Source organism: Emydura macquarii, unplaced genomic scaffold (genome assembly GCF_026122565.2).
Source record: "Emydura macquarii macquarii isolate MOO-44397 ecotype Brisbane River unplaced genomic scaffold, CSIRO-AGI_Emac_v2 contig_2768, whole genome shotgun sequence".
Taxonomy (NCBI): Eukaryota; Metazoa; Chordata; order Testudines; family Chelidae; genus Emydura; species Emydura macquarii.
In genome coordinates, this window is record NW_027132905.1 from 50,866,832 (window position 1) to 50,893,711 (window position 26,880).

The 26,880-nt window shown below is 61.3% G+C and overlaps 1 protein-coding gene across 1 annotated transcript in view; it reads right to left on the reverse strand.

Moving 5' to 3' along the window:
* CROCC (ciliary rootlet coiled-coil, rootletin) overlaps positions 1-26,880 on the reverse strand; it is a 46,462-nt gene that overhangs the window by 15,423 nt on the left and 4,159 nt on the right. The window contains exons 3-27 of the mRNA XM_067567575.1: positions 18,602-18,793; positions 17,734-17,817; positions 17,315-17,412; positions 16,272-16,437; positions 14,463-14,569; positions 13,766-13,993; positions 13,235-13,331; positions 12,844-12,948; positions 11,583-11,831; positions 10,918-11,117; positions 10,608-10,790; positions 10,238-10,382; positions 9,096-9,242; positions 8,543-8,773; positions 8,064-8,257; positions 6,452-6,579; positions 5,827-5,996; positions 4,976-5,155; positions 4,462-4,596; positions 3,405-3,548; positions 2,725-2,963; positions 2,432-2,591; positions 1,494-1,661; positions 852-1,236; positions 31-242 (exon numbers count right to left, since the gene is read on the reverse strand). Coding sequence (XP_067423676.1) covers positions 31-242; positions 852-1,236; positions 1,494-1,661; positions 2,432-2,591; positions 2,725-2,963; positions 3,405-3,548; positions 4,462-4,596; positions 4,976-5,155; positions 5,827-5,996; positions 6,452-6,579; positions 8,064-8,257; positions 8,543-8,773; positions 9,096-9,242; positions 10,238-10,382; positions 10,608-10,790; positions 10,918-11,117; positions 11,583-11,831; positions 12,844-12,948; positions 13,235-13,331; positions 13,766-13,993; positions 14,463-14,569; positions 16,272-16,437; positions 17,315-17,412; positions 17,734-17,817; positions 18,602-18,793 — 4,347 coding nt within the window. The remainder of the gene's footprint in view (positions 1-30; positions 243-851; positions 1,237-1,493; positions 1,662-2,431; positions 2,592-2,724; positions 2,964-3,404; positions 3,549-4,461; positions 4,597-4,975; positions 5,156-5,826; positions 5,997-6,451; positions 6,580-8,063; positions 8,258-8,542; positions 8,774-9,095; positions 9,243-10,237; positions 10,383-10,607; positions 10,791-10,917; positions 11,118-11,582; positions 11,832-12,843; positions 12,949-13,234; positions 13,332-13,765; positions 13,994-14,462; positions 14,570-16,271; positions 16,438-17,314; positions 17,413-17,733; positions 17,818-18,601; positions 18,794-26,880) is intronic.

Below are 26,880 nucleotides of genomic sequence, written 5' to 3' on the forward strand. Positions count from 1 at the left end.
CCTTCTCCCCCCCCCCCCCCGCATCGGTACCCGCTCTCGCTGCGTCTCCCGCAGCTCCTGCAGGAAGTCCCGGAGGGCCGTCCGCACCACCTCGGGGTCGATATCGGCCACCAGCTGCTCGCTGCGGCCGGGCGAGAGCGCGCGCTCCGGAGACAGGGGCCGAGAGCCGGGGCTGCGCTCGGGGCTGCTCGCCTGCCGGGTGGGGCCGCCGTGCCCATCCGCGGCGCTGTACGCGTGGCCACCTGGGGGGAGACGGGCAGAGCGGAGAGAGGGTGGGCCACGGCCGGGCTCCCGGCAGAGCAGGGGTTAGCCTGACGGGAGCGGTACCGGGAGCCACCAGCCCCAGGGGAAATCTTCTGGCAGGGAACGACCCATTAGGGCTTTGCTGGTCCCCGCCTCTGAGCCCTGAAGGAGAAGGGGGACACCTCCTGACAGGAAGAGGAGCTGCAACAGCCTGCAACTCTCCGGTACTGCAGGGTGGCAAGGGGCAGAATGTGCGGCTGCTTCTCCGGCGCCCCTCACCTCACCCCGAAGGGCTGACGGCAGCGTACAGGGAGGGAAAAGCCACTGGACAGACATGAGAGGGCGTCCGGAGCGAGTCCCAGCCTGCCAGTCAGGCCAGCAAATACTCCACCCTCCTGTCGGCCCTTCCCCGGGGGCAAGCAGCCGGGATTTATGCTCCCAACCCCCCTGGGGAGGCAGGGGCCTACTACCCCCACCGTGAAGATGGGGAAACAGGCACGGGAAAGGATGTGACCAAGGCCACGTGGCCAGGCAGTGGCACAGCCAAGAAGAGGACTCAGGAGCCCTGGCTCCAGTCCCGTTTTCTAGTCACTCCCGTACCCCGTTACCTTTGGCGGGAGAGACGAATCTTTCGGGGGAGCCGCTCCGCCCCCTGAGGGCTGGGCTGGGGGCCCGGCCTCCCCGGCTAATGCCCATGGTGCGTCTCAGGGCGGAATGCAGGCTGCCCAGCTTGAATTCCACGTCCCGCTTCAAGACCTCCACTCGCGCCAGCTCAGCCTCCAGGCCCTGGACGCGGCCCTCGGCGGCGCTCAGCCGGAGGCTCAGCTCCGCCACCTCGGCCCGCGCGCTCTCCAGCTTGATCTCCAGGTTGCGGGCGTTGTCCAGCAGCTTCTTCTCATTGCCGCGGGCCTCCTCCAGGCTGCCCAGCAGGTCCTTCTCCCGCACTCGGAACTCGCCCTCCTGCTCCGACAGCTTCCGCTGCACATTGCGGAGCTGGGGAGACAAGCGCGAGGGCTGGGAGGCGTCCCGGGGAGGCAGAGCCAGCCCAGGAAGGGTGCACGGGACCGAGCGTGGCGCAGCCTCCTCCGCGCGGCCGCCACGCGTCAGCCTGGCCACGTAGCTACGCCAGGGGGACACGGTCTCCTCCTCACGATAAGCGAGAGGCTGGGTGGCTCAAGAGGAACGGCCAGGAGGGAATTCCTGGGCGGAGGCGGGAGACGCGGGCCAGGTCACACGAGCCGGACGCTCACCTCCTTCCTGGCGGACTCCCTGCCGGCTTCGCTCTCCACGATCTTCTGCTTGAGGCCGAAGGATTCCCGCCGGCTCTCCTCCTCCCGCTGCTCGTCCAGAGCCACCCGGGCCTGCAGCTCTGCCACCTCCTTGTTCTTCTTGGTGTTCTCGCTGTCCAGCATCTTGACCTGGGGGCACCGGAAGCGGGACGAGGGAAGCCCGTCTGATTGCGCCCCATGGACCGGGCAGGCGCGGCCCAATGGAGAGGCACCGAGGCCGTTCTGGGTCTCCAAGGAGAACTGCAGCTGACCCCAGGGCCGGAGAGGCGAGGTCCTACGCACCCCCGGCCCCTCCTGAACGGCAGGTGCTCAGCCCCGTCGCCCCGACTCTGCCACTCCAGCTGTGCACGCCCACGCCTTCCTGCCCTCCCAAGGCCGAGTCGCCAGCGGGGGGCCAGGGGCGCCCGGGTACGGCAGCGCTGCTGAAGGGTCTCCCCCTCCCAGATGCCTCGCCAGCCCCTCGCTCAAACCCTGCTTCGCCTCCCTCGCTGCCCCCGTCCAAGACACTCCTGTGGATCCGGCACCTGCCCGGTCCTGGCCCTCCCCAGGAGGACGGAGGAAGAGAGTCGCTTCCCATCGGCTCCTCCTCTCAGGGGCCTGCAGGGCAGCTTTTGATTCCCTGGCTGAAGCTCCCAGCTCGGGAGAGGCGGGGCCGCGGGGGAAGGCTGAGCCCCCAGACCTGGGGGCAGCAGCGTCGACAGTGCAGTGTCTGGGTCACACCCAGGGGGTCCTCGGGCACCGCATCAGGGAAAACAGGGCCTGTTGGAGGAGCTGGGCTGGAAGGTTCCTGCCCTGCCCCAGGGCCAGGTCCCCGACACTCGGGGCAGGTGCACAGGCCAGTTTCCTATGGCCGTGGAGCCTGGCCCCCCCAGCCACACGCCCGCCTTGCACCCTCCCACCTGTCGCCTCAGCTCCTGCAGCTCCCGGCGGGCCTCCAGCCGCGACCGCTCCACCTCCTGCAGGCTGGTCCGCAGCTCAGCGGCCTCCTTGCCCGTGGCCGCCCGCGCCTCCTCCAGGATGGACAGCTTCTGCTCCTTCTCCTCGTTGGCCCGCTTCAGGCTGGAGATCAACGCGGCAGAGCCGGTCAGCTCCCAGGGGGACGCCGGGACGTAACCCGCTTCCCCCGCCCGCTGTGTGTGTGTGTGTGGGGGGGGGACACGAAAGCCACCCCCTCCGGCCACGCCCTTCTCACCTGATGCGGTCGCTCTCCGCTCGCTTGACGGCGGCCCGCAGCTCCTGGTTGGACCTCTGCAGCGCCTCCTTCTCCTTGGCCTCGTCGCTCAGGCTGCGCCGCAGGTCCAGGAGCTCCTTCTTCTGGATCTCGTGGCCCTCCTGGCTCTCCCGCACCTTCCGGTGGGCCTCCATCACGTCCCGCCGGATGCTGTCCCGGGCGTCCTCCAGCATGCGCAGCTGGGTCCTCAGCTCCTCCACCTGCGTGGCAGAGGACAGGAGCGGCCGCCGTCAGCGCCCTGCTGCCCCAGGGGCTTCTGTTCGCTCATATGAGGCAGCCCCAGGCCCGCGGGACCCGCGGCTGGAACGATCTCCGAGCACGATGCCCCGGGCACCCTCTTCTCTAGCGGGGACCTGCAGCCCCCTCCCCCCCCACCCCCACAGCGCCGCGTGCAACACGGGGAAGCCCCGCTGAACAAGACGCATTGTGGGACGGATCCTGGCTGCACTGCGTGCTGGCATTCGTAGGCTCGCACCTCCATGGGCAGGTGACTCTGCCGCATTTTATGCAAGCCGACGGCACCCAAATTCTGCACCACGTCCGCCCCAGGTGACTCTCTCCTCCCCCCTGAGGACGCCGCTTCCATCCCCTTCTGGCGGCGGGTCCGCCCCTCCACTCCCCGTCCCCATGCCCGCGCTCACCTCACGCAGGGTGCCTTCCCGCTGCCTGGCCAGCTCCTTGGCCTGCTCGCGCAGCCCCCTGGCCTCCCGCTCGTGGGCCGCGGCGGCTTCTTCCAACTGCGCCTGCACGTTCTTCAGCTCGGAGCTCAGGGCGTTGATGGAGCTCTGTGGGCAAAGAACAGCCCGGCCGTCAGTGGCCTGCACCAACCCCCCTCACTGGGGTCACATTTACCGGGATCACCCAGCTGTCAAGGATCCCCTGGACATGCTTTACACAGCCGCCAGACACAGGGCGGGGGCGCTCTCGGGGAACGGGGCTCCACTTCCGTCAGGCGCTCCCGGAGGGGAGATGGGCGGGTTAGCACAGCAGCCTCTCCCCTCTGAGCATCACCCCCGGCGTCACTGCACGACTGAGCCTGGTCTCAACCTGACCCGCCGCGGTGACGGTGCTTATCGCCCAGGCGAGGCGTGACCCAGCGCAGCAGCCAGGCTCCGCCCCGGGGCAGGCTGGGATGTGGCCTGCAGGAGCTGTGGCAGATTAGGAGTGAAGTGTACTGGCAAGGTCTCGAGGGGGGACACTGGGGACAGGAAGGAAGGAGGAGAGGGGACAGCATGCCAGGAGTTAGGTGCACCGGCATCGGTGCATGGGGGGGCTGCAATTCGGGTTGGAAGTGTCTCGGCAGAGGACCTGAAAACAGGTTCCATAGATACGGATTAAGAATCTTCTATGGAGCCGTGTCAGGGAAAGTTGGGTAAAGGGAGGCACTGTGGCCTAGTGGCTAGAGCACTGGAGTGGGATTCAGGAGATCTTCGTTCCATTCCCAGCTCTGCCACCACCCTAGCGGGTGACCTTGGGCAAGTCACTTTGTTGCCCCATGCCTCAGTTTCCCCATCTATAAAATGACGCGAACGATGCTTCGATGGACTAATGGAAAGCGCTATAGAGGAGCGAGGTGGCATTGTTATTTGCTTCTTGAGTTATGCTTCGGTCCAGCTACTGCAATCACGGCCCCTCCCACACCACCACAAACACTGTGGTTAAAGGGCTAACCACCAGCAGTGGCTATCTCACACCAACCCGGTCCTGCTCCTGCCGGCTCATAGCCTCTCGCTTCTGCCGCTCCATCTCCATGGTAATGCTGGCGAGGCTGTGCTGGGCGCTGGTCAGCTTCTCCGACAGGAGGGCCTTCTCCGACTCCTTGAGGGACAGGGCCTGGGCGGCAGGGAGAGATCACAGCCAGGGAGAGAAATTCAGAGTGCCCGTGGCCCGGATGGGATAGGGATGAACTCTGTGGGCAGGGAGATCCCCTGAACAGCAGGGACACAGAGAGGCGCACTAAAGCGAAGTGGCAATGAAGGCGTGCGGGGCTGGAGCCCCAGGATGTTGTCAGCACATCCTGGGTCCGGTGTGGGACAGAACAAAGCTGGGCCGGCCCTGCTCTCTGCGCTGACCCACCACAGGGCAGCTGCTGCAGCTCAGGGTGCTGAGCGCCTCCCAGGATCCAGCCCCCGCTCACAGCTGGTGTTAACGGGGAGTCTCCCCCAGGCTGGAGCTCGGAGGAGCGCCAACAGCCCCTGGCACCCTCCCCTACCTGCTGCTTCTCATTCTCCGCCTGCAGGAGGCTCTCGTCCCGCTCTTGCTGCAGCGCGGTGATCTCCTCGCTCAGCTCCTCCTTCTCCGCCTCGTAGCGGGCCAGCAGCTCCTCCCGCTCGTGGCTCAGCCGGTGCAGCAGCTCGTCCCGCTCCGACTCCAGCTCCAGGCGCACCGTCTCCTGCGCGGACCAGGCAGCAGATGCCAGAGCTGTCGGCACATGCTCTGAAGCTACAGCTTGTGCACGAGCCTGGCCCCGTTACCGAAGGGGACGTCAGAGCCGCACACGGGCTTACGGTCCCGCAGCCCTCTGGCGGCAGGAGGCCAGGGAGGTGCATGCGAGCCCTAATACTGACGCAGCTGATGGAGAGACCCCGTTAGTTCCAGGGCTAGAGGATTTGCTTTGCTTTCAGAGCTGTCGGTCCCAAGGAAACTAACCAGTAAACCAAACTGCCCAGCTTAGTTGATCCCCAAAACCATGCTAAATCCTCCATAGACCCCAGAGTGCCTGGTGGGCTCCGTAGCCCCTTCCCCCACCCGGCCCACCCCTGTTAGGAGCTGGCCCTGGAGTGCCGATGCCAGAGCCGCCGGGACCCCCCCTGGATTCTAGCCCTGTGCTCAGAAGAGCTGCCTGCCTCTCCCCCCAAAACCCGCAGGAAAGATTCATGCACTCCTATTGGGGGGGGGGGGGTGTCCTATGCGCAAAGCCTGATCCGGCCCCATAGAAGGCAAGGAGGTGTTTGCTCCTGACTCGCCGGGACCCCTTCCCCTACCTCACTGAGCGAGCACGGCTATGTAATGTGGGGCTGGTCTGAGCAGGCATGAGGAGCCCAGGCCTGCGCCGGGCCGTACCTTCTCCCGCTGGAGACGATCTACGTCCTCCTCGTGGGCCACCTGCGTGTTTCTCAGGGCCAGCTGGGCCTCCTGCGCTGTCTGAGCCAACTTCTGAGCCAACAGCTCCTTCTCCCGCTCCAGCCGGGCCACGTCCATCTCCCGCTGCTTGCGCACGCCCGCCAGCTCCACTGGAGTTAGAGCAATGAGGGTCTGATCAACGTCGACAGCGTGACGGGAGACCTGCTGCCTGGCTTGGCAGACCCTGACCCGGCCTGTACATAGCCCTGACGTAGGGCCTCTCAGCCACAGAGCTCACAGCACATTACAAAGGGGAGAGGTCATGCTCCCCAGCTCACAAGGGGGGCACAGAGAGAGGCAGGTGCTCAGCATCTCTGTCAACCAAGCCCTAAGCGACAGACCCAAGGTCACTCGGCCAGTCAGCGGCAGAGGCAGGACTAGAACTCAGGTCTTCAGGCTCCTAGTCCCGTCTCTTACCCGCTGGGCCAGACTGCCTTCCCCCTCTCAGGCCAGCTACGTGGGCTTCAGGATGCCAGCGACAGCTCAGGGAACGGGAGAGGGACCCTGGAAAGGGGTGAAGCTGGGAGCTGAAGGAAGGGGGCTGGGGCAGCCAGACCCAGATTACCCTGAAGCGTCTCCTTGGCCAGGAGCAGGTTCTGGCTGTCAGCCTCCAGCTGCTCCTTCCGCGCGTCCAGCTGAGCGAGCTGCTGCCGGATGTCAAAGAGGGTAGTCTCCAGGGCCTCCTTCTCCGACCTGGGAAAGAGCAATCAGAGCGAGTCCTCCCAGACCCAGCCCCTGCCCTCCCGCGGGAGCTGTCCTGCCTCTGGTCTCATGGAGAGAGGGAGAAAGCCACCGAGGAAGTGATGAGGCGGATGTGTGTCGGGGTAGCACTGAGGAGCCCCCGCTCACGGACCAGGCCTCCATTGCGCTAGGTGCTGGACAAACCCAGAACAAAACGGCCCCCAGGAGCTGGCAATCGAAGGTGTGAAGCAAGTCGATTTGACCACTGAACAGGCGCATCGTAAATCCTGGCACATGGTGGCACCTGGGCCTCCGAGCGGGCGGGCAACCAGCCCTTAAAATCCACATTGAGCCCCCCTGGTCCCTCCAAGGAGCTGTGGAAAGCCAGCCCAAGGCACCGTGGTGCATTTCAGAGCACCGGGGACGGCGCAATAAGAAGTCACTCCCTCTCCAAACCTTCGGGTCAGGGAGATCCCAGCAGCCATGCCTCAGGGGCCCATGAGAGACCCGCCCAACTGGGGCGCTCCCTGCAGACGCACCAGTGTGGGATCTTCTGCCGGGTGGCGGTGAAGGCGCCCGCTCAATCTCACACCTCCCGCCAGAGCAGGGCGGCAGCTGCAGGTCTGGCCCAATGGTGAAGGACCAGCTCCATCCCAGCCGGGGGAGCTGCTCAGGCACAGATCTGACCTGGGTCCGGGAAGCTCACGGAGCATAGAGACAGGACAGGAAAGGCCAGAGCCGGGGGGAAAACACTGACCTGCCTGGGGATTGCAACATGACCGATTCCACCCACTCCTACGGACCAAGAGCTGCCATACAGCCTGAAGGCTCCGTCTTCCCCCACCCGCTTCCCTGACCCAGCGTGTCCGTACCAACTGTGTGCAAACACCGCTGCCTAGTAACCATCGCTCACACACACGCGCGGGCTACCGGGAGAGTTCGCTGTGCACCTGGCCGCTGCAGCCTGTGCCCGGGGCTCGCCACCCCCTGGGTCTAGCAGCTCCGGGAGCCTCTCTCCAACCGCGCAGCCAGGACGCAGGGCGCACGTGCAGCTTCCCTGCGTCTCAGCTCACGCCGCTCATCCTTGCTCCGGGCCCGTCTACACTCAGAGGGTCGCCGGAGTGTCTGGAACGGTGCCAAGCACCGTCGGGCCTCGTCTCCGCGTGCGGCTAAGCCCCACCTGGCCGTACCCGTTGGAGACGCCTGCCCTTGGCTGCACTGCACCTTCCAAGCGCAGGGACAGCGCCTGAGACAGCCTGGCCATGGCAAGGGGAGAGGAGACACAGGCTGGCCCTGCCGCCAAGAACAGGTGCAGGGGAACCCTTCTTTTCTCCCCAGAGCGCCGAGTCACTCCAGGATGGGCGCAGGCGGTCCCAAAGGCAGGGTGCCCAGAGAGGGATCCCCATTCACGGCACCCGTGGGAAGAGAGAGTCCAGGGGCCCCCGGCACCCAGCCGCAGGAGGGACCCTGTTGTTCCTGGCCCGCCCGAACCGTACCTGAGCCCAGCGATCTCCTCCGCCAGCCCCCTGTTCTCCCGCGCCGAGGCAGCCAGCTGCACCACCAGGCTGGCCTTCTCCTTCATCAGCCCCTCCTTGTCCCTGGCGGCGCGCAGCAGGGCCTCGCCGTGCCGCTCCTGCTCCCGGCGCGCCTGCCCCAGCTCCTCGCTGGCCGCGTTCCTCTGGCGGGACAGCTGGCGGGGAGGGGACAACGGGCTGGGCTGAGCCTGGAGGGGAGGCCTCTGCCAGGGCTGTGCCCTGGGCACCCAGCCCCCTAGCAGGGAGGGAGCCGTGCTGCGTCTCCTCTTAGAGGGACCCCTCTCATTTGTTGCATTTGCCTCCCCGGCTCCCAGCACCCCTTGACTCCCAGCACCTGCAACCTGACCCCGCCTCCTAGCACCCCCACAGCTCCTAGCACCGAGCCCCACGTGCACCCCCCCCCAAGCGCACGCCCACCCCTGCGGCTCCCACGCCCCTACCTGCCCGAGCTGCTCCTGCAGCTGCGCCCTCTCCTTCTGCACGGCCAGCAGCTCCCGCTCCAGCCTCGCCCGGCTCCGCTCGGCATCCTGCAGGGACTGGTCCAGCCCGTGCCTCTCCGTGTCCAGCTCCAGCTTCTCCTGCTCCAGCCGGACCAGCTCGTCCCGGATCGAGGCCTTCTCCTGCTCCACCTCCTGCTTCTGCCCCAGCAGGGCCACCTTCTCCTCCTCCAGCTGCCCGGGGCAGGAGAGACCGTCACCTGCCTTGGACACACAGCCCCCCACCCCACAGCTCCTTGCTCACCCCCGGCCCATCTCCTCCTCCAGGGGCTTCGTCATCCCGCCCACAACCCCTGGATCCCTCCCCATGGGAAGGAGCCACGGGCCAGCCCAGCCCTCCGTCCGTTTAGGACAGACGGGGCGAGGGGCTTGTCCTCCATGGAAGAGCAGAGATTCAGGCAGACGCCCTTTCTCTCCGCAGACTGAGGGGGGCCGCTCGCCACGCTCAAAGTGCCCAGCCCAGGGGACCCACTGCCGGGCTCCGGGTGGCACCCACCTGGCTGACGAGCCGGTTGAGCTCGGTTTTATCCTGGGCCAGCCCCTCGTTCAGGGCGCTCATCTTGGACAGCGAGTCGCGCAGCGAGGCCTCCTCCGCCTTCAACTTGTGAGCGGCCAGCTCCAGCTCGGCCCGGCTCACCTCCGCCTGGGAACACGGGCCAGAGCGGCCAGGGTCACTGACGCGGCTTGTTCCCGAGGGGCCCCGGGGCAGGGAGCAGAGAGCTGCTGGCTACAATCCGCCCAGCAGGGGAGGACGCAGACAGACGACGCCGGCGGCGGAGGAGCCGCGGGTATGAATCGCGCTAGACCGGCGCGGAGGGCTAGGACCGCTCCCTCTGCCCTTGGGCGGCCCCCCCACCCAGTCCCAATGCTGCACGCCTAAAACAAAGCCAATGGACTGCAAGAAACGCAGCGCCCTCCAATGGTGAGAGCAGGGTCTATTCCCGGCTCGGCCACTGACTCGCTCCGTGACCTCAGGCAAGTCCCTCTGCACCTCAGACTACCTCCAAGCACCGTCTAGATATTCACCCAGGCTACACCACCTGCGTATCATTCTCCCACTTTGGCAGAGGAAGCAGAGCAGGCAAGTGACCTGTCCAAGAGCCCTCAGCAGATCTGTCGTTAACTAATTCTTTGTACTACCATGGCCTGGGAACCCCTTGTGGTAGGTGCACAACAGAACAAGATGGTCCCTGCCCCGAATTGCTGACAATCAAAGTATAAGACAAGAGAGAACAGGGGGATACAGACAGAGGGGGAGTACAATGAGACAGCGGTGGTCAGCGTGACAGGCAACAGAACGCAGGAATCCTGCCGCCTCGTCTTGAGCTCTAACCACTAGGCCGTGCTCCCCCCTAGAATGGGTGCAGCGTCTGCCCATTGGATCAGGCAGTTGTGAAGCTTGGTTTGACAAGAGGCACTAGAGGGGGAAGCATCCTCAGTCAAGATCTCCGGGGGAGCAGCATTTAAAACAGATCTGCAGATCGGAAGTGGAACAACCAGCGATGCTACCATAGCATTATCCATCAGACGCATCCATCCCAGCCAGTCCAACAGCTACTCCTGAGCCCAACTCTAATACCTGTCCCCTTTCCCCCGGTCCCACGAGCCCCTAGTGCCACTCATGGAGCAAAGACCTACCTTGGAAAGAGCCTCCGCCATCGCCGCCTTCTCGTTCTCCGACACCTCCTTTTCCAAGGTGGCTCTGTTCAAAGTCTCCTTGACTAGGATCAGCTCCTTTTTCAGACTGGATTTCTTCACTTCCAGCTGCTCCCGCTGTTTGTGGCTGCAGGACACAGAGAGGCATCAAACACCGAGCAGCGTCCTTTAACACCCAACCCACGAGCCAGCTTGTCAACTAGCCTTGGGGAGGAAGGTCTGGCACGTAGGAGCACCGGGCGAGGATGCTTGTCACTGGAGGGGGGTAGCTACAGAGGAGCCCCTCTCACAGCTTGCTCTCTCCTCCATGCTTGGGGCCCCCCACCCAGCCGGCCACTCTCCCCCCACCCACCCTCGCTCGATCTCCTTCTGCGCCCGCTCCTGGTCCTTCGTGATGTCCTCCTTCTCGTCCTCCAGGTGGTCCCGCTGCCGCTGCAGGTCGCCGTTGGCCAGCTGCAGCTTCTCGCTCTCCTGCCGCAGGGCGTCCATGTGTTGCTGTAAGGCCTGCAGGCTTCTCTCGAGGGCGCTCTTCTCACTGACAGACAGACAGGCAGAGACAGACAGATTTCTGTGGGCTGAATAGCCTTTAAGGAACAAAATGACCCGCTTCCACGGTCAGGAAGGACGCCCCGGAGCACCGGGAGACGGGCCCATGGCAGTACCTGCCCAGCAGCTCAGCCGAGGAGCGGAAGCGGTTGGCCTCCCGCACAGCATCATCCCTGGCCCGCAAGGAGCCGTCGACGTCGTCCTTCAGCTGCAGGATCTTCTGCTCCAGGGAGCGCCGCTCGGTATCGCTCGCCCCCAGCTGCTTCTTCAGGGAGCCCACCAGCTCCTGGATGGCCTCATACTTGCCACGGAGGTCCTAGCCGAAACCCCGACAAGTCAGCCCCTCTCCCTGGGTGATACGCCCCCCCCGGTACGCCCCACACTGCTGCCGCCACCCAGGCGCCCCGCAGGGCTGGCTACGCTCATTGCGATTCCCATCTCACCCCCAGAAGACTCCCATGGGAATCCCGCCGTAGCCAAACCCCCCTCCACAGAATCCTAGTTCCTGCAAGGCAAAAATATCGCCACAGGTTCCCAGCCCAGGCCGCCATTCCTCAGCAGAGGAACCCCCTAGCAATCCCGTTCCTTCCCATTTCCCTAGACAGCCCCACAGAAATGCAGCCCCAACAGCCATCACCCCACAGCTGGCCCTGTTGGCTCAGCAGCCCCATTCCTCACAGAGCTGGGGAGCGGGAGCAGGTCTGGGTGGCCCATCGAGGGCTGGGACACGGCCATGAAGGAATCCCGCGGCCATGTGCGCCGGCGGCTACCGTCCCCTCACCTGCACCTGCAGCTGCCTCTTCTGCAAGGCGGAGTGCACCACCGCCAGCGTGGAGTCGGAAAAGGCCGGCGAGAGGCTGCGCCGGGGCGAGGAGCTGCGCCGGGGGGAGGAGCGCCGGAGCGGGGACGGGGTGCGAAAGCCGGAGGAGAGGCCCCGCAGGCTGAATCCTGTGGCATCGCTGTCCGAAATGTCCGCCGTTCGCTCAGTGCCGGTGAGCTGGATGGCGCTGTCGGCGTCCGAGAGGACGGCCTGCGGAGGAGAGAGGACGGAGAGCCGCTGGGTACAGACACGTGAATGCCGAGCCACTTTCTATGTTCCCGTCGCCCGGGACACAGCGAGCTGGCGGGAGGGAGGAGAGGCCTGCAGAGGGGGACAGAGCCGTCACGCCAAGACTGCTTGGAGCTGGACAACATTTTCCCAACAAATTGGTTTTTTCCGTCAACAACTTTTGGGGCCCGGAACTCCAGCCCGGATTCAGGGCGAGCTGACGGATAGAAAACGTAGAGTCAACGCTTCCTTCCGACCATTTCAAAAAGTCTGGGTGGGACTTTCTCGTCACAGTTTCAAAATGTTGCCAGCTTCAAAATGGGGAACAACCCCCCCTACTTCCCCGCAAAATAAATTTAAAAAAAAAATCATTTTGAGTCGACTCAAAACGGTTTGGGTCCATTTATAACCTTTTTTTTTTTTTTTTTAGTTTTTCAAGTGGACAAAAAACACCGTGAAGACCTTTTTGCTTCGGTTTGACTCGAACTGGATTTTTAAATCCAGCCCCTGATGACTCCGAAAAAACAGCTTGTTCTGAAGAGGGGCAGCTCCCCCCTGCCGGCGAGCCATTCGCTGCCCTGCCACTCTGCTGGGTGGGTACGGAGCGCCTCTCCCTGATCTTTTCCCCCAGGTCAGACTGGCAGGGACCTGGTGGTGGGGCTGCCTTTCTCTGCAGCCTGTGGGGCTCAGATCACTTGCCAGCATTACCTAGGTATATCTCACTGATCAGTTTCCTGCCATTGCGGAAGCCTCAGACACTGGTGCACCTCGGTGGCTCCTGTTCTCTGCCTGTGGCACATAAACAATCTGGTCTCCCATGGGCTGTAAACTTTGCTCTCGTTCCACTGTTGGGGTAATGTGCGGGTGCTGATGGCCTGTGCCATACAGGAAAGGGGGCTGGATGATCTGGTGGTTGTAACTTCTGTGACTCTGTGACTAAATCCCCACAAGTCAGAGAACCCAGCATTGCTCACGGGATCCGCCCGCCCTGTACCTGAGCAAGGTCTCGCAGTGTCTGCTGGAGCATCTCCGACTCCGTCCGCAAGGCCTCGATCTCCTCGGCCTCCACCGCTGCCTGCTCCTGCACCCGCATGGTCTCCTGAAACCAGAGACGCCGCGTCAGCTAGGAGGCGCCCGTGACCCCCACGTCTGCTCAATGGCTGGTTCCCGGCTCCGGCTCTCAGCTGTGCCAATCAGGCCCAAGGCTGGGTTGTGATCAGCCCCATCATGTGGGGAAGCGTCAGGCTCTGAGGGAGCCCTTCCCCTGAGCACGGGCACGCCGCTGACCAGGACAGAGCGGGCAGCTCTGCCGACGAATCACTATTTCAAGTGCTTCCGTCTCCTGCAGGAGCCAGCCAAGTCACGGACGCCGCTGAGCCTCTCACCAGATTTTCCAGCTTCTGGGTCAGCGTCTCGATCGTCTTCTCCTTCTCCGAGCTCTGGGCTTTCAAGCGTTCCACGGTCGCCATCATCTCCGCGATCCTGGAGCAAGGGAGGGTGGGTGGTCAGGACAAGCAGGGCGAGCAGAGGAACGGCCAGGTGCCTGCACTATCTACGGCACAGGACCAGAACTCACAGGCATGATCCCTGGAATCCCAGCTGTGCTCGGGAGGGGTTTGCTGCACTATGTTCAGTGCGGTCTGCTCCAGGGATTCAGATGCTTTGTGCTGACAGCACCCTGGGAGTCTAACTCCCCAGCCCCACTCTCTCGGCCCTGGCTGGCGCCCTCACCCTGCCTTCCCCCGTGAGCGGGATATGCTCAGCCCACTAGCCCCACCCACCAAGCCAAGGATCTCCAAGGGTTGCTGGAGGTGCAGCGTCCCCTGATTTCCCAGGGATGCACAGGGCCTCTCCCAGCCCGGTGAGGTCCAAGGCTCAGGGCCTGGCATGCTGGCCCTGACCGAGGGCGTCCATACCTGTTGCTGAGCTCCGCTTTCTCCGTGTCACACCGGACCTGCAGCTGGATCATGTCGCGCACCTTGTCCTTCAGCTGCTCCTCCAGCTGGGCCAGCAGCAGAGCCTGCTTCTCCAGGGTGGCGCTGGCGCTGCTCTCCGACAGCCGCAGGTTGCTGCTCAGGTTCAGACAGGAGGCGTGGATGGACCGGCTGGACCGGGACAGCTCGTTGCTCAGCTCCGACAGATCTCTGCACCGGAGGCACAAAGAGAGGGCGTTTCCAGGGGCCTGGCACCCCGAGAAGCCCACGCTGCTGGATCTGCAGAACCCCACCATGCCCCGTAAGCTGCAGGGCTCCTTCCTCCAAGGTGACCTGGCTGGAACCTAAATCCGCGGGAGCCCGAGTGTTTCAAACCTGGGGCTTAGAACCTGGGAGGGGACAGCATAGGCCCCTAGGCAGAGCAGGCAGAGAAGCAGAATTCAGGCCGGGCAGAAAACCTGGCTCCCAGGGCAGGCTAACGGTTTTCTCTGGGGGGTGCCTGGGGGATCGTGAGGGCTGCTGCATTTTATGTCCTCCACACGCAGGCCGTTCTCACAGGGATCCTGAAGGAGGCGCTGTAAGCCACAAGGGTCTGGGCAGCTCAGGTCATTTTCCCAAGCCCAGCAGCAACCTCCAGCCCCACACACACACATCGCTCTGCCCCCCCTGCCCTCCTGACCTCTCGCTCATGGTCTTCATCTCACTGAAGTGGCGCCGAAAGCCCACCACTTGTCTCCAGAGGGTCAGCAGCCGGCTGTGCTCGTTGCTGAAGTAGGCGTTGAACGACTGGGAGGGGAGAGAAGAGGAGAATCGGTGGCAGCCGGATCTCCCGCCCCAGGCACACCCCCCCCACCCTCGCTGCATCAGAGCAATGCGCTGCAGGACACGGCCGGCGCCCGCCGGGGAGGCACAGGGCACAGCCGTCCACTCTCTGCGCGGCCCGTCTGCGGGCTGGGCGCAGCCACTGCTGACCTCAGTGGCAGCTCCAGGCTCGGCTTCTAGTAAGAGCTGAGTTTACACAGAGCTTTTGATCCTGCAGGCCCCCTCCCCTGCAGCCTATAGGATGAGCCTGCTTGCTTGCATACACATGTAGATCTTTCCTTACAGAGTTAAGTCTGGTTGTCTGATTATAATAAGGTTATAGATTTATATTAAAGTATTTTAGCTGTAACGCAAGGTACCCACAGGCCACAGCCTGTATGAAAGCTAAGGTCGGTAGCATACATATGGTCGGGACCTTTGGCCCAGGTAAGTAATTAAAGGATGAGACAGATACGGTTATAACCTTTACCCTAGATAAGTCAGGAGGCATCAAAACAGGGGGGGGCTGTCACAGGTTGTGCCCCAAGTAAACTTCACAGGTACGCCACAGAACCCACAAAAGGGCCAAAAATAACAGAGGTGAAATAAACAAACTGCCTGGAACCATCTGGAACGGATGTGGATACGCCATTAATCCGCACGAACTTGCCAGCCCGTAGAAGAGGTATGCCCGAATCATTTGGGGGTAACAAATCCAAGTTTGGACTTAGAAGAAAAACCCACGTTCTCAGGGCATAAGAAGTGGCAAATCGTGCTACTGGGGGCGCTGGATCGTCAGCTACTCCTGCCTGAAGCTTCTGTTAGTTAGCGTTAAAATGTTGTTCTTTGTACTTAGTATTATTTGTGGTGTCGGTCTTAGCCATATAGTCCTTAGCCCTCGAGCACGGCCTGCTCCGCCCCTCTACTCGAGAGCTGAGAAATCAAACATCTCTCTCAGCCAGGTCTCAGGGACGGGTGTGAGTATATTAATGCAAAGCATACCGTAGAAAGATACATATCACAGGAGTCTCTGAATTAAAATGGTATTATCCGTTACCCATTTAGTTATTCGTTTTCTTTATATCAATCATTTGTCTATCATTTTATGTTACCTTAATACAAAATTATACAGATTTGGCTATCACTGTGAACCTCCCTGTTCTGCACCCCGGGGTCCCTATAAAACTCTTCTGAAGCCTGGTTCCGGAACAAGAACCTCGTTATCTTCTGACCAGAGCAACTGGCGAGCCCATAACCCATTCAGATCACTAAAACACCCAAAATCAGGCTACACCCCCCACAAAGGGCTTGACCCAGCTATGCACAGACAGCACCACTGAAATGCAGCCACCTCTGGGGCGATGCACGGAAAGGACCGGAGCAGAGAGCCTTGGTTCCCACCGATGGTAAAAGGAAGTTGCAGGGGAGGCTGGAGCAAACAGCGTGCTGGGGTTCCTGACGAACCCTCCCCAGAGACTGGGCCACGGGAGGAGTCGACAGCCGGCTCCCAGCACTGTGCTGCATGGCCTACGACGGAGCCGCTGCCTCTCTGGGCCAGCGTGAGCCGCCCCGGCAGCGTGCATGCAGATCTGTCTCCGCCCAGCGGGGCAGTGCCCCGGTGATGGGCAGGCACAGGGGAGGACGACCCGGGCCAAGCAGGGCTGCGCTGAATCTCCACGGCCCTAACCTCCTCCTCTCGCCGCCACTCCACCTCCCGCTGCTCCAGCTCATCGCGAGCTTTGGTCCAGTCAGTCGTCAGCTTCCGGATGTCCTCGCTGAGGGCCTGGTTGGCGGTGTTGGCCTGGTCCAGCTGCTCCCGCAGCATGGCGTTGACCTGGGCCAGGCTGGCACTCCTGCAGACAGGGGCATGGCGGAAGCATCAGCACCAAGGGAGCCGGGGCTGAGAAGGAAACGAGGGGCCCACGAACAGGTGGGAAGGGACCGACTCTGGCGTGGGGAGAAGGGCCCGATGTCGATGATGGGCCCCGCGATCGCAGCTCTCTGAGACTCAGAGAAACCACCAAAATCCCAACAAGTCATTCAGAATAAGACAGTCACGGCCCCACTCTAGGGCCTTCCAGCCTCACCCCATGTCAGTAAGGGACATACAGGGATCGGTTTGCCCACCGCTGCCAGGCAGCTACCTCTGGGGTGCAGCGTGGAAGCAGCACACAACAGGAAGCAAGAAAAGCGCCCCTCCAATCAAATTTGCAGAGGGCATTTGGGGCAGCCCAATGTAACAACCTGGCAGGGAATTGGGCCGTGACGCTGGGGTAACACCCGGACTCATGCGAAGCACCAGGGGATCTACAATGAGCCCAAGTGCGGGGTGAGAGGGGGGGTGGGTTACAACCTAGTGCCTGAGCCATCGACACCACGGCCTGCAGCCACCAGGCACTCCTGTCCAAATATTACCCCAGCCGGACCCTGCCGAGCTGCTGAAGTCTGCCGGGATCACGGCCCCCCGTGGCACAGCTGCAGGGCAGACAGAGAAATGATGTGCCGGGTCTAGAGCACCAACTCCAATGGCAGATGCCTGGAGCAGCCCAGGCTCCGGGGAAGCTGCTCCCTCGTTTTCCCAGCCCTGCACAGAGCCCAGCCAGGCAGAAGGGGCAATCGAGGCCCGGTAGCCTGGGGCTCAGAGGATGCACCTCAGACCCCGTGGCCAGGAGCTCTCCAAGGGCCAGCTTTAGAGAGGCACTCCTTCCCCCCCGCCCCCCGCTGACACACCTTTGCTGCTCCTCCTCCAGCCGGATGAGTGCGTTCTCCAGGTCGTTGCTGTGCTCTTCGTCCTGGCGCAGGCGCGAGTCCGTCATGTCCAGCCGGCTCTGGAGGAGGGAGCAGGCAATGGCCGGTTAGCAGGTGACTGGGGGCCCTGGTGAAAGATGCCGCCCCTTCAGCCACGGGATGGAGAAGGGCAGCGTGGGGCAAGCCCCCCCAGACGCCACCCCCGCCCTGCCTGGACCCCCTCCACCCATCAGTCTCCATGGTCCATTCAGGCAGGCGCTGCGTGTCCCACTGTGAGATCCCGAGGGCGCCGGTTCAATCCCACCGACGAGGACCCAGCCCGGGATATCATTTTGCTAGTGGGCATGACGTCTGTCAGGCTTTGAACTGGCAGGAGGGCACGGGCCACTGGGGATGCTCACCGTGAGTCTCTGCTGCTCCAGCTCGGTTGACTTCTCCAGCAGCTGCTGTTCCACCTCCCCGCACTTCTTCTTGTACTGGAGAACCTGCGGGAAGTGCCGCCGCTCAGAACCCGCCGGCAGCCTCGCCCTGTGGGCGCATGGCGGGCACAAGGAAAACACAACCACCGAGCTGCCCGACCTCTCCCAGGACGGCCCCCGCCCTCTTGGCCACACCCACAGTGTCGTGGCCACACCCTCCTGGCCACACCCACAGTGCCCTGGCCCCGCCCTCCCAGCCACACCCACAGTGCCCTGGCCCCGCCCTCCTGGCCACACCCACTGTGCCCTGCAAGGCCCCTCACCCCTGAAATGCTGACCCCCCCACTGCAGGCCCATCCCACCCTGCCTATGTCGCTAGCTCCTATGTTCAGCTATCTAGACTCAAAGCGGAGGCGTTTTTGCAGTCCCTGCTAGCCGGGGGTGGGCAGGGGACCTCCGAGACTGGCCTCCCCACCCCACAAGCTGAGAATCTTCAGCAACGTCCAGCGGGGCCCTAATTCTCCCACCACTAACCCCTGCTCCCCCCCCTCCAAGCCCCACCGCCCTTCATCTGACGGGGAGCCCCAGGCGACGGAGCAGCTCGTTGAAGAGAGACGCTCCCCGGTCACTGCATGGCCTACGGCTCTGTCCTCGCTGGCGTTCTCCGAGCCCGGGCCTCCCTGGGCGCGTCTACACTGCAGTCAGGAGGTGTGACTGCAGCGCATGGCTCTCACTAGATCAGAGCTAGCTCCTCATGCTTCCCCCTCCCGACGGCAGTGCAGACACTCAGAGGGGGCGCGTGCCGCCTTCTCAAGAGACGATCCCCGCCTGTCCGGTGCAGGAGACTCACCTTAGCCTGCAGCTTCTGGACGAGCTGCGCCTGCCGCTGCTGGCCCTCCTGGTAGGCCTGGAGCTTGCGTTTGTAAGCAGCCTGCTCTTCGTCCAGGCGGCGGCGCAGCTCGATGTTCTGCTGGGCCAGGCTCTTGTTCTCCAGCGACTCCCGCTCTCGCTCCCCGGTCTCCAGCCGCAGGGCTTGCTCCAGCTAGGCCCGGAGAGATGGGGGGAAAGGGGTCACTGCAGACACGCGTTCCAACCGGCCTCCTGCACACAAGATCTAGCCCCGAGCCATCCCATCCCCAAGTCCCGTTTGGCAGGGTTCGCCCCCCTGAGAATCCAGGACTTCCCACGGGAGCCACAATGCTCAGCTTCTTTGAATGAATGCTCTGTAGAAACCCGCTGCCGGGGCAGGGTTCAAGGGACAACAGCGTTATCACTTTTTGTATTGCCGTACCACCTACGGGCCACGGTCATGGACCGCGGTGCTAGGTGCTGTACAAACAGAGAACACACACACAGCCCCTGCCCTGAAGAACTTGCAATCGAACTAAACATCAAGCAGCTTAGGCAGAAACACAGATCTACAAAAAAACGAATATGAAGAGGCAGGATCGTCGACATATTTCAGTGAAAACACCTTGGCACAGAAATGCCCCGGGACTCTTCTTTTTCTGTTGCCTCTGCAGATCCTCCCTGGTCCAGAGGGCTGTCTGCCCAGGCAAGCGGAGGAAGGAGAGTTACTGAACTATTAGCTCACGGGAAGGAATCTCGCACTCAACAGACTTTGTGCTGGAGCAGGACTGGAAAGTGAAGCCGATTGGTCTAGCCTCACCTTCCCCAGCGAAGCGCAAAAGTGCAAAGCCGCCCCATCAGCGGCAAGAGGCTGATTTGACGGTTGAAGTTCTCTTGTTCTCAGCAACCGACGGTGCTATTAGTACCAGTGTATTTATCCTGGCAGCACCCCTCCACCGTGGGCGTGAGCTTCGGGTACCCACTGGCACCGGGGTCAGGTATAAAAACTGTTTCTCTGCAGTTGAGGCCTCTCAGAGTCACATCACGTTCTGACGGCACCGTAGATGTCAGCCTCACCGATCTGGATTGGTTTCTTTGCACCCCCACCCAGCCGAATATGTCTGAGCCCCACGCCACCCGCCCCACTCCTCAGAGAGGGGCAAAGACACCGCCAACAGCTTATTGCAGCAGCTCCAATTAGCCACCCTGGTTGATGGTTCTCCACTACCTCCAGCCTGCCACATGCCTTGAAAGCAGTCCCCTGCATTCCGCTAGGTATGCACCCTGTGTTGGAGTCTGAGATACCAGTGGCTTATTATCTGTAGCCGCTGTTATAACTGAGAATCCAGGCGAGATCAGAACCCCATCGTGCTAAGCACTGATCACACATTTAGCTCGGTCTCTATCCTCTTGAGTCTCAATAGATGAGGCAGAAATGGTGGGAGGGGAAACTGAGGCACGGAGAGGCAAAATGATTTCCCGAAGGCGTTACAGGCAGGTCAGCGGCAGCACCAGGAATAGAACCCTGGTCCCCTAACTCCCAGTCCAATGCCCTATCCACTAGGTCGCACTGCCTCGCTAAAGCCTTGGTTTCCATCCACCTTATCCATCTACAAGACACACAACGTATTACAGCATGCATCCACTTCTGCTCCGACGGCCAACAGAACAGAGGCCATCCCAGGCCAACCCAGGCTTCTTACCATTTGGTTCTTCCTCCTCAGCTCCATCACTTCCAAGCGCTTGGTGCCCAACCCCTGCCAGCTCCAGCTGATGGCTTGCTCCAGCTTCCGCAGCAAAAGACATTGTGAGATCAGTGCTTGGGACCATTCCACAGACCCAGCCTAAGGGCTGGGTGACATAAGGGCTGCCAGCTGCATGCACTTTCCTGGCTGTCAACCACAAGAGAGCCACGCGGCATGCAAAGCCAATCCTCCCGTGCGTCAGCACACAGCAATGGCAAGCCATGCACCAGGCCCCGGCCTGGGTGAGACAAAAATCACTGCACTGTGATCCCCAACAGAAGGCGAATCTGAGCGCAAACAGAGCGACTCTGCGCAGACTGACTTTCGCATGCAAATTTCAGATCCCAAAGACGCGGCAACTAAATGTTTTGTTTGCAAAGAAGCATGCCAAAAAGGCCCAATATGTACAGCTAGCCTCGTGGGCTACCAAAGCCTGCAAGGATACACGGCAGCAATGCAGCTTGGCACGTGGCCCTCGCAGGGGCAGCAATTGTAAAGGCTAGGAAAGGGGTCTGGAATCTGTTGCAAGTGGTTGCAGACTAACTGGGTCGCTAGCCCAAGAAAACAGTGAGAGCCACGGGACGCACCCTGCAATTCTCACCAGGGCAACATCACGCCCGGCACAATACAGGTATTATCAGCTGTGTTTTCGCATGACCCCAGAGTCAACAACAGGCTGGAGTGAACAAGGCTCCCCCTGTCTGCACAGGGCTGGGGGGAAGGTTCCCCAGCAAGTGGAGAGAGCCGGGGGCTGCGTAAGCACAGGATGACGTGGGACTGGCCGACTGACGAGAAATGTAACGTCTAGGGACGTCTGCCACATTGATAAGCATTAAAATACCATTCCCATATTCCAACAAGGGCAGATAAAACTAGATCATATATGGGTGGGGGGGGTCATTAATTGATTTGCTGCAGAAGATAAAAGTCTCTCCCGTACATGCCCATGGAGCTCAGTAAGGGAGCTCCCACCCCGGCCAGCCAACCTCCAGTGGGGATTCCTAGTACAAAGCAATGGTGACAGGACCCATAACGCCACAGAGCTGTCCATAGAGGTGTTACACACGAGCACGGGCTGGATGGGGTCTGCTTCCTTCCATTAGTGTGAAAACAGGGCCAGGCTAAACGGACGAGGCAGCGGGAGCTGGAAACGCTAATGTTTGATTCACAAGCTGCCACGCTTGAGGCTCAGGAGTTTTGTCTCCCGAGGGGCGCAGGGGCCCTCGCTCCGGTCCAGTCCGCGAGAGGATGGACCAGCCACGAGCAGCACCTGTCGGAACTCGGGGCCGGAACCACGCTGAAACCAAGGGAAGCCTTTCCACCGAGTTCAGCCGGATCTGGCTCAGGCCCATCCCAGTCATCCCGCTTGGTAGAACTGTGGGGGGACAGGTTTGGTTCCCGCTTCGTCGTGGGGAGGAGAGCGCTGCCTTTGCCGGGAAGCGGAGTGGGACATTCAGCCAGGAGGCAACTGGTCCAAGCCCCTCGTCAGTTACTCCAATCAGAGGGGCTCAACGCCTAGGGGAGCCAGGCACCCCAACTGGCCAGGGGCTTGGGGAAGTGGGGAGTATTTTGAGGAACCCAGGGTTACAGGGGCATGTGCTCGCTACCCCTTCCACTGCAGGATACCCACGTCGGCATTGGTCACCGGGTCCATTCCCTTCAGGCGCAAGCTCTCCTCGAGCTGTGGCAGTGAGGCAGGTGGAGAGACAGAAAACAGACAGCATGAGCACAGACACCCAGGAGGAAGCCAGCACAGAGACCAGCCCCCTGCCCGCAACCAGCTGATCTGACAGGCCAGTGCGAGCTTCGCACATACAGCTCTGCCAGTGTGTTTCAGTCCTGAGCTGCAAGACACCAGCCCTGGGTTCCCCCCCATACGGCTTTGGCAAGATGCTTCAGTCACCACCTGCAGCTGCCCCTGCTACCCCAGCCCTGGGCTCCCCACCACAGCTCTGCCAACGCCCCCCGAGCACCCACTAAGCTCTATCTAGGCCACCTCCAGAGCAAAAATTGCTAATTGTCCCACGTTGCGGAGTGGTGGCCCGGCCCAGCGCCCACTCTGGTTCGGGGGGTTATCAACTCCGCCAGCACAAAGAGGGCTCCCCGAATCATCCCTCCGGCGCTGGATTTCAAGCAAGCAGCTGCTGTGCACAGAGCAAAATCCTCCCCAGAGAGCTGACCCTCTGCACAGCCACCAGCTCCCACCACCAGCTGCCGGGCCCATCTCTAGGTCCTGCCACCCCCACTTTGCCTTCCCAGCCAACACATGCAGGACAGACTTAAAGCCAGTGGGGTCCTGCCAACCCTCTGCCTGTCCCACGAGAGGGGAATGGATTGGCGTTCCTGGCCAGCACACTCCACCCCCGTCACCCCCACCCGGCCCAGGGGGTCACCGTAAGGTAGGGGCCCAGCGATTTGGACTGCGGGCAACTCATTCAGTGCGCTTGGACTATCCAGCTACTGCAGGGAGCTCTTCAAGGCCAGGAGGAGGGGCCGGGAGATCTCAGACCCTCTCTACCGGGCTCTAGGAAGGGAGGGAACTGGGTGGGTTAAAGAACCCCCCACTTTCTCTCCCCTTTTAGAAGGAAAGAGCTCCCTGCCCCTGCCGGGCACAGCCTAGCATGGCTCTGCTCCCTGGGGCAAGGCATGTCAGAGGCCAGCCTGCACCCCACAACCTCTGGGAGGGGCTACGCAAGTCGATTCTTGCACCCACTCAATGATGAGCAGCCACGACCAGTGGGATGGCATGCAGCTCCCTGGCCAAAACCACCCCCTGCCCGCCCCTCCTCCCGAGCGCCCTCCTAGCATCCCTCTGCGAGGGCACACAGCAGCTCCCACTCCTTCCCCAGCACCCACAGGCAAGCCCAGCGTAGCCCAGGCTGCAGCCACTTGCCCGCTCCACTCGCTTCTTCACATAAGCCGGGGCGTCCTCGGGGGGCGCGGAGGGGGCCGGATCCTCAGGCTCCATCCTGCAGGCAGCGCCGCCAGACCTCTGCGCGCCCAGGTCCTTTGCACAGTCCTCCTCCTCCCCGCTCCAGCCATGCACAAAGCCCCAGCGCCGTCGAGACCCAGGCTAAGAAATCCAGCTGCCGGCGGGGCAAAGCTTGTGCATTGTCTCCCCTCGGCCTCCTGGAGCCTCATTCACATTCTAATGGGCAGCTCGGAGACGAGGCACAGAGCGACCGTCATCCCGCGGCATGCCACTGCTCCGGCCTGCCTGCCTGCACAGGCCCAGACGGGTCGCGTGACCCACACGGTGCCGGGGGGGTCTGCGGAGCAGCCTGTTCCTGACCAGGTGGAAGCCGCTGGCCAGGGAAATCTCTGCCCTCGACCTGGACAGACAGACACCAGGCCCCTTCCTCGGCGCGCCAGCAGAACCGCGAGGCAGCCGGAGAGAGTTGTGCAGAACCGCAAGCAGCGTTGCTAGGGAGATTCAGATGGGCTCCGTTTCGTTTGGGATTAAAAGGCTCCAATGATATTATCCCCCCTGGTTCTCCATCCTCAAGGGTCTTGATACAGCACCTTCCCCTCCCCCCGGAACCAATCCATGCCAGCCGGAGGGGGTTGTTCGTGAGCAGGGTGCTTCCCCGCCCCCCAACACCGTGACAGGGCATATTGCCTCTGCAGGAGGTGCCTGGTCTATAAACTTGCCCGGTTACAGGAACGCTCTTTGCATCAGCAATAGGCCCACTAGGAACACGTCAAGGATAGTCACACCCTTACACGTGGATCGGCTCTGCCTCGGTTTCCCCCTCTGTAAAGTGGGCGTGACAATCTGCATCAACCCCATAGGGCGCTTGTGTCCGTGCCGTGCTTTGAGGTGCTTGACGTCTAGAGAAGGGGAAAAGGCCGTTATTGCTACTCCGGGCAAAGTAGTTTAAAAGCAAGAGGCTCTGGCGTCACTTCCCCAGGGGCAGTGCCCAGGAGGACAGCTTGCGAACACAGGGAAGAAGGGGCAGCATCTCAACAGCCAGTGGCAACGCTCCTCCAATCTCCACTTCTGGGCACCTGCAGCCCATGGCGCCAAGAGCCTACGGTAACTGGCGCTCCAGCAACTCTATGGATTAGACAGAGAGGGCATTCAATGCTCAGTCAAGGGGGTGCAGTGCCAATCTGAGCCTTCTGACAGAGAAGAGCACCTGCTTATGTCTGCGCCTGGCTGGAAGTTTAACTCTCCAACTTCACCTTCTTTACAAAGAAATAGAAATGTTTCTATGCTTAGAAAATGCAAACGATTTTAGCGAGCCAGCAGCCGGTCCAACCCCAAGGGATCAAGTCTGCCTCTTCTCCAGTTCAATCAGGTGAACCAAGCAGAGCAGGGTTCTAGTCCCAGATCTCCCAGTGACCCGCTGGTGACCGTGGGGTTGTCCCTGTCCCGCTCTGTGCCTCAGTTTCCCCATCAGTACAATGAGGTTAATGGTGTCGGTCCAGATTTGCGAGGCATGTTGAGATCCTACAAATTAGAAGTGTGGGAGAAGAGCTAATAATATAACTGATTCGTAGTTTTCTGTCTGATCCATCCCTCTTCTCCTGGTCTCACACATTCTCTCTTACATCTAGCCACATGCAAGCCTGAAACATACAGATTTGCTGCGTGTCCTGTTCATCTCATTTGCTTGGCTCCTGGATCCTGCACCTATTTGCTTATGGACGTCCTACTTGCTGTGAAAATCTAATTAAACCATTATTTTGAACAAGGGCAGGATAACAATTGTACAATAAAATAAAAACCCATCAACAACACGTAGTGCTTATCGGGCTGTCTGCCCTCCCACCATCTCAACGCACTTTACAAAGACGAGGCAATAGCTTAGCACCCATTTTACAGCTGGGAAAACTGAGGCACAGAGCACAGCAGGTCAGTGGCCCAGCTGGGAACAGAACCCAGGGCTTCCGACTCCCCATTCAGTGTCGCATCCCCTGGATTTTGTTGCTGCATTTGTGACAGGGGTTACGTGCATCAAAACTGCCTCACGCTCCTCTCTGCGGCCCCAGAGAAGCCCAGCAAGTTCCCCAAGCCCAAGAAGCCAGAGTTGCCAAGCCTCATGCATTTAGCCTTCATTTTCCAGTGCCTCCCACTCAAACTGGGGGGGAAAGGATTCCCAACTGCAGAGCCAACCTGCTCCCAAAGAGGTTTCCTTCAGTGGGACCAAGATCGGGCCCGCCGGTATTTCCAGGATATTTCAATTGTTTTCAAGTCTCCCCTTGTTTGTATTGTCCCAGCTCGGTGGAGCCTGGAATAAACTGACCGAGAGGCCATCCCACCCCGATGGTCCGGATCAACCCGATTCTCTGCTCATCGCGCTATTAGGATGATTAAATATTCTGTGAAAGGGGTCCGGTTTCAAAAGCTCAGGCTCTGGAGTGAACAAAGTTTACCATCTCCCCTAGCAACGGCTGCCTTAGCAACCAGAGATTCCTTCTATTCTTCCGCCCGTTGCCACGGACACCAGGGCTGCCGGGAGTCCAGTGTGGAGCCCAAAATGCCCCCTAGAAAGAAGATGAAAAACTGGGAGGGGGCTCCTGCCTTCCTGCCAAAGCCTCTGGTAGGCTCCCCTCTACCCAGAGCAGGCTGGTTTCTGGGGTACAAGTGTGGAGATGCTACCAACCCCCCTAATTTGGGGGTCTGGAATACAAAGGCGCCGGGTGATGCTCTACAATTCCCCACTGGCATGGGATTCTAGCTTGCCTCTCTCCTAGTTTTTATATTCATTTAGCACTGGTTTCCCCACCCTGCTGTTGACCTCACCTCTACCCCTGTGGCACTCAGCTCTCTCACTCAGTAGCCATGCTCCACTCTGCCCTGGGCCTCTGTGCTGACAGCTGGGGCTAGTTCATGCCAGCTGCGGTGGTGATTTCGTGATGGGGACACTAATCCGGTAGGAAATGGAGAGAAACCCATCGCCATCCCCAACTGCTGTCAACGTGGGGCCACAGCAGCTGCACCTGCCGGTCACTGTCACCCAGGGCTGCACCTGAAATAGCGACTGAGAAAAGCAAGGTGTTCCTCCGGGGATGGGCTGGGCTAGCAAAGAGGAGGTTTGCCACTGGCGAGCCTGCTAGAGGATAAGGCACGGGACTGGGACTCGGGGACCTGCATTCTGTTCCTGGCTCAACCCCTGGGAAATCTGGGGCAAGTCACGTCCCCCCGTCTGTGCCTCGGTTTCCCCATCTGCACAAAGGCGATAATGTTCTTGACTTCATGGTTTGAGATCTACCGATGACCGGTCCTAGACAAGCGCTATGGTTTAGTATTATATTTCCATGAGGACAGACACACAGCCTCCAGTCACCGAAGGGAGCTACGCGAAACACTCCCAGGCCAGCAAAGCCGAGACAACCACGGCTCACACGCTTAGCCATGAAGGAAAGGATTTGCCATCGCTCGGCCGGCGCTTGGGCTCATCACCGCCCCATTTCCAGCTCACGGTTCGTGACACCAGCGTTCATGAGATCGAAAAGAGATCTTAGCTCCGCACGCATCGACCACACAGCATCTGGGATAAAACCTCTCTCCGACCACCCAGCCATTCGG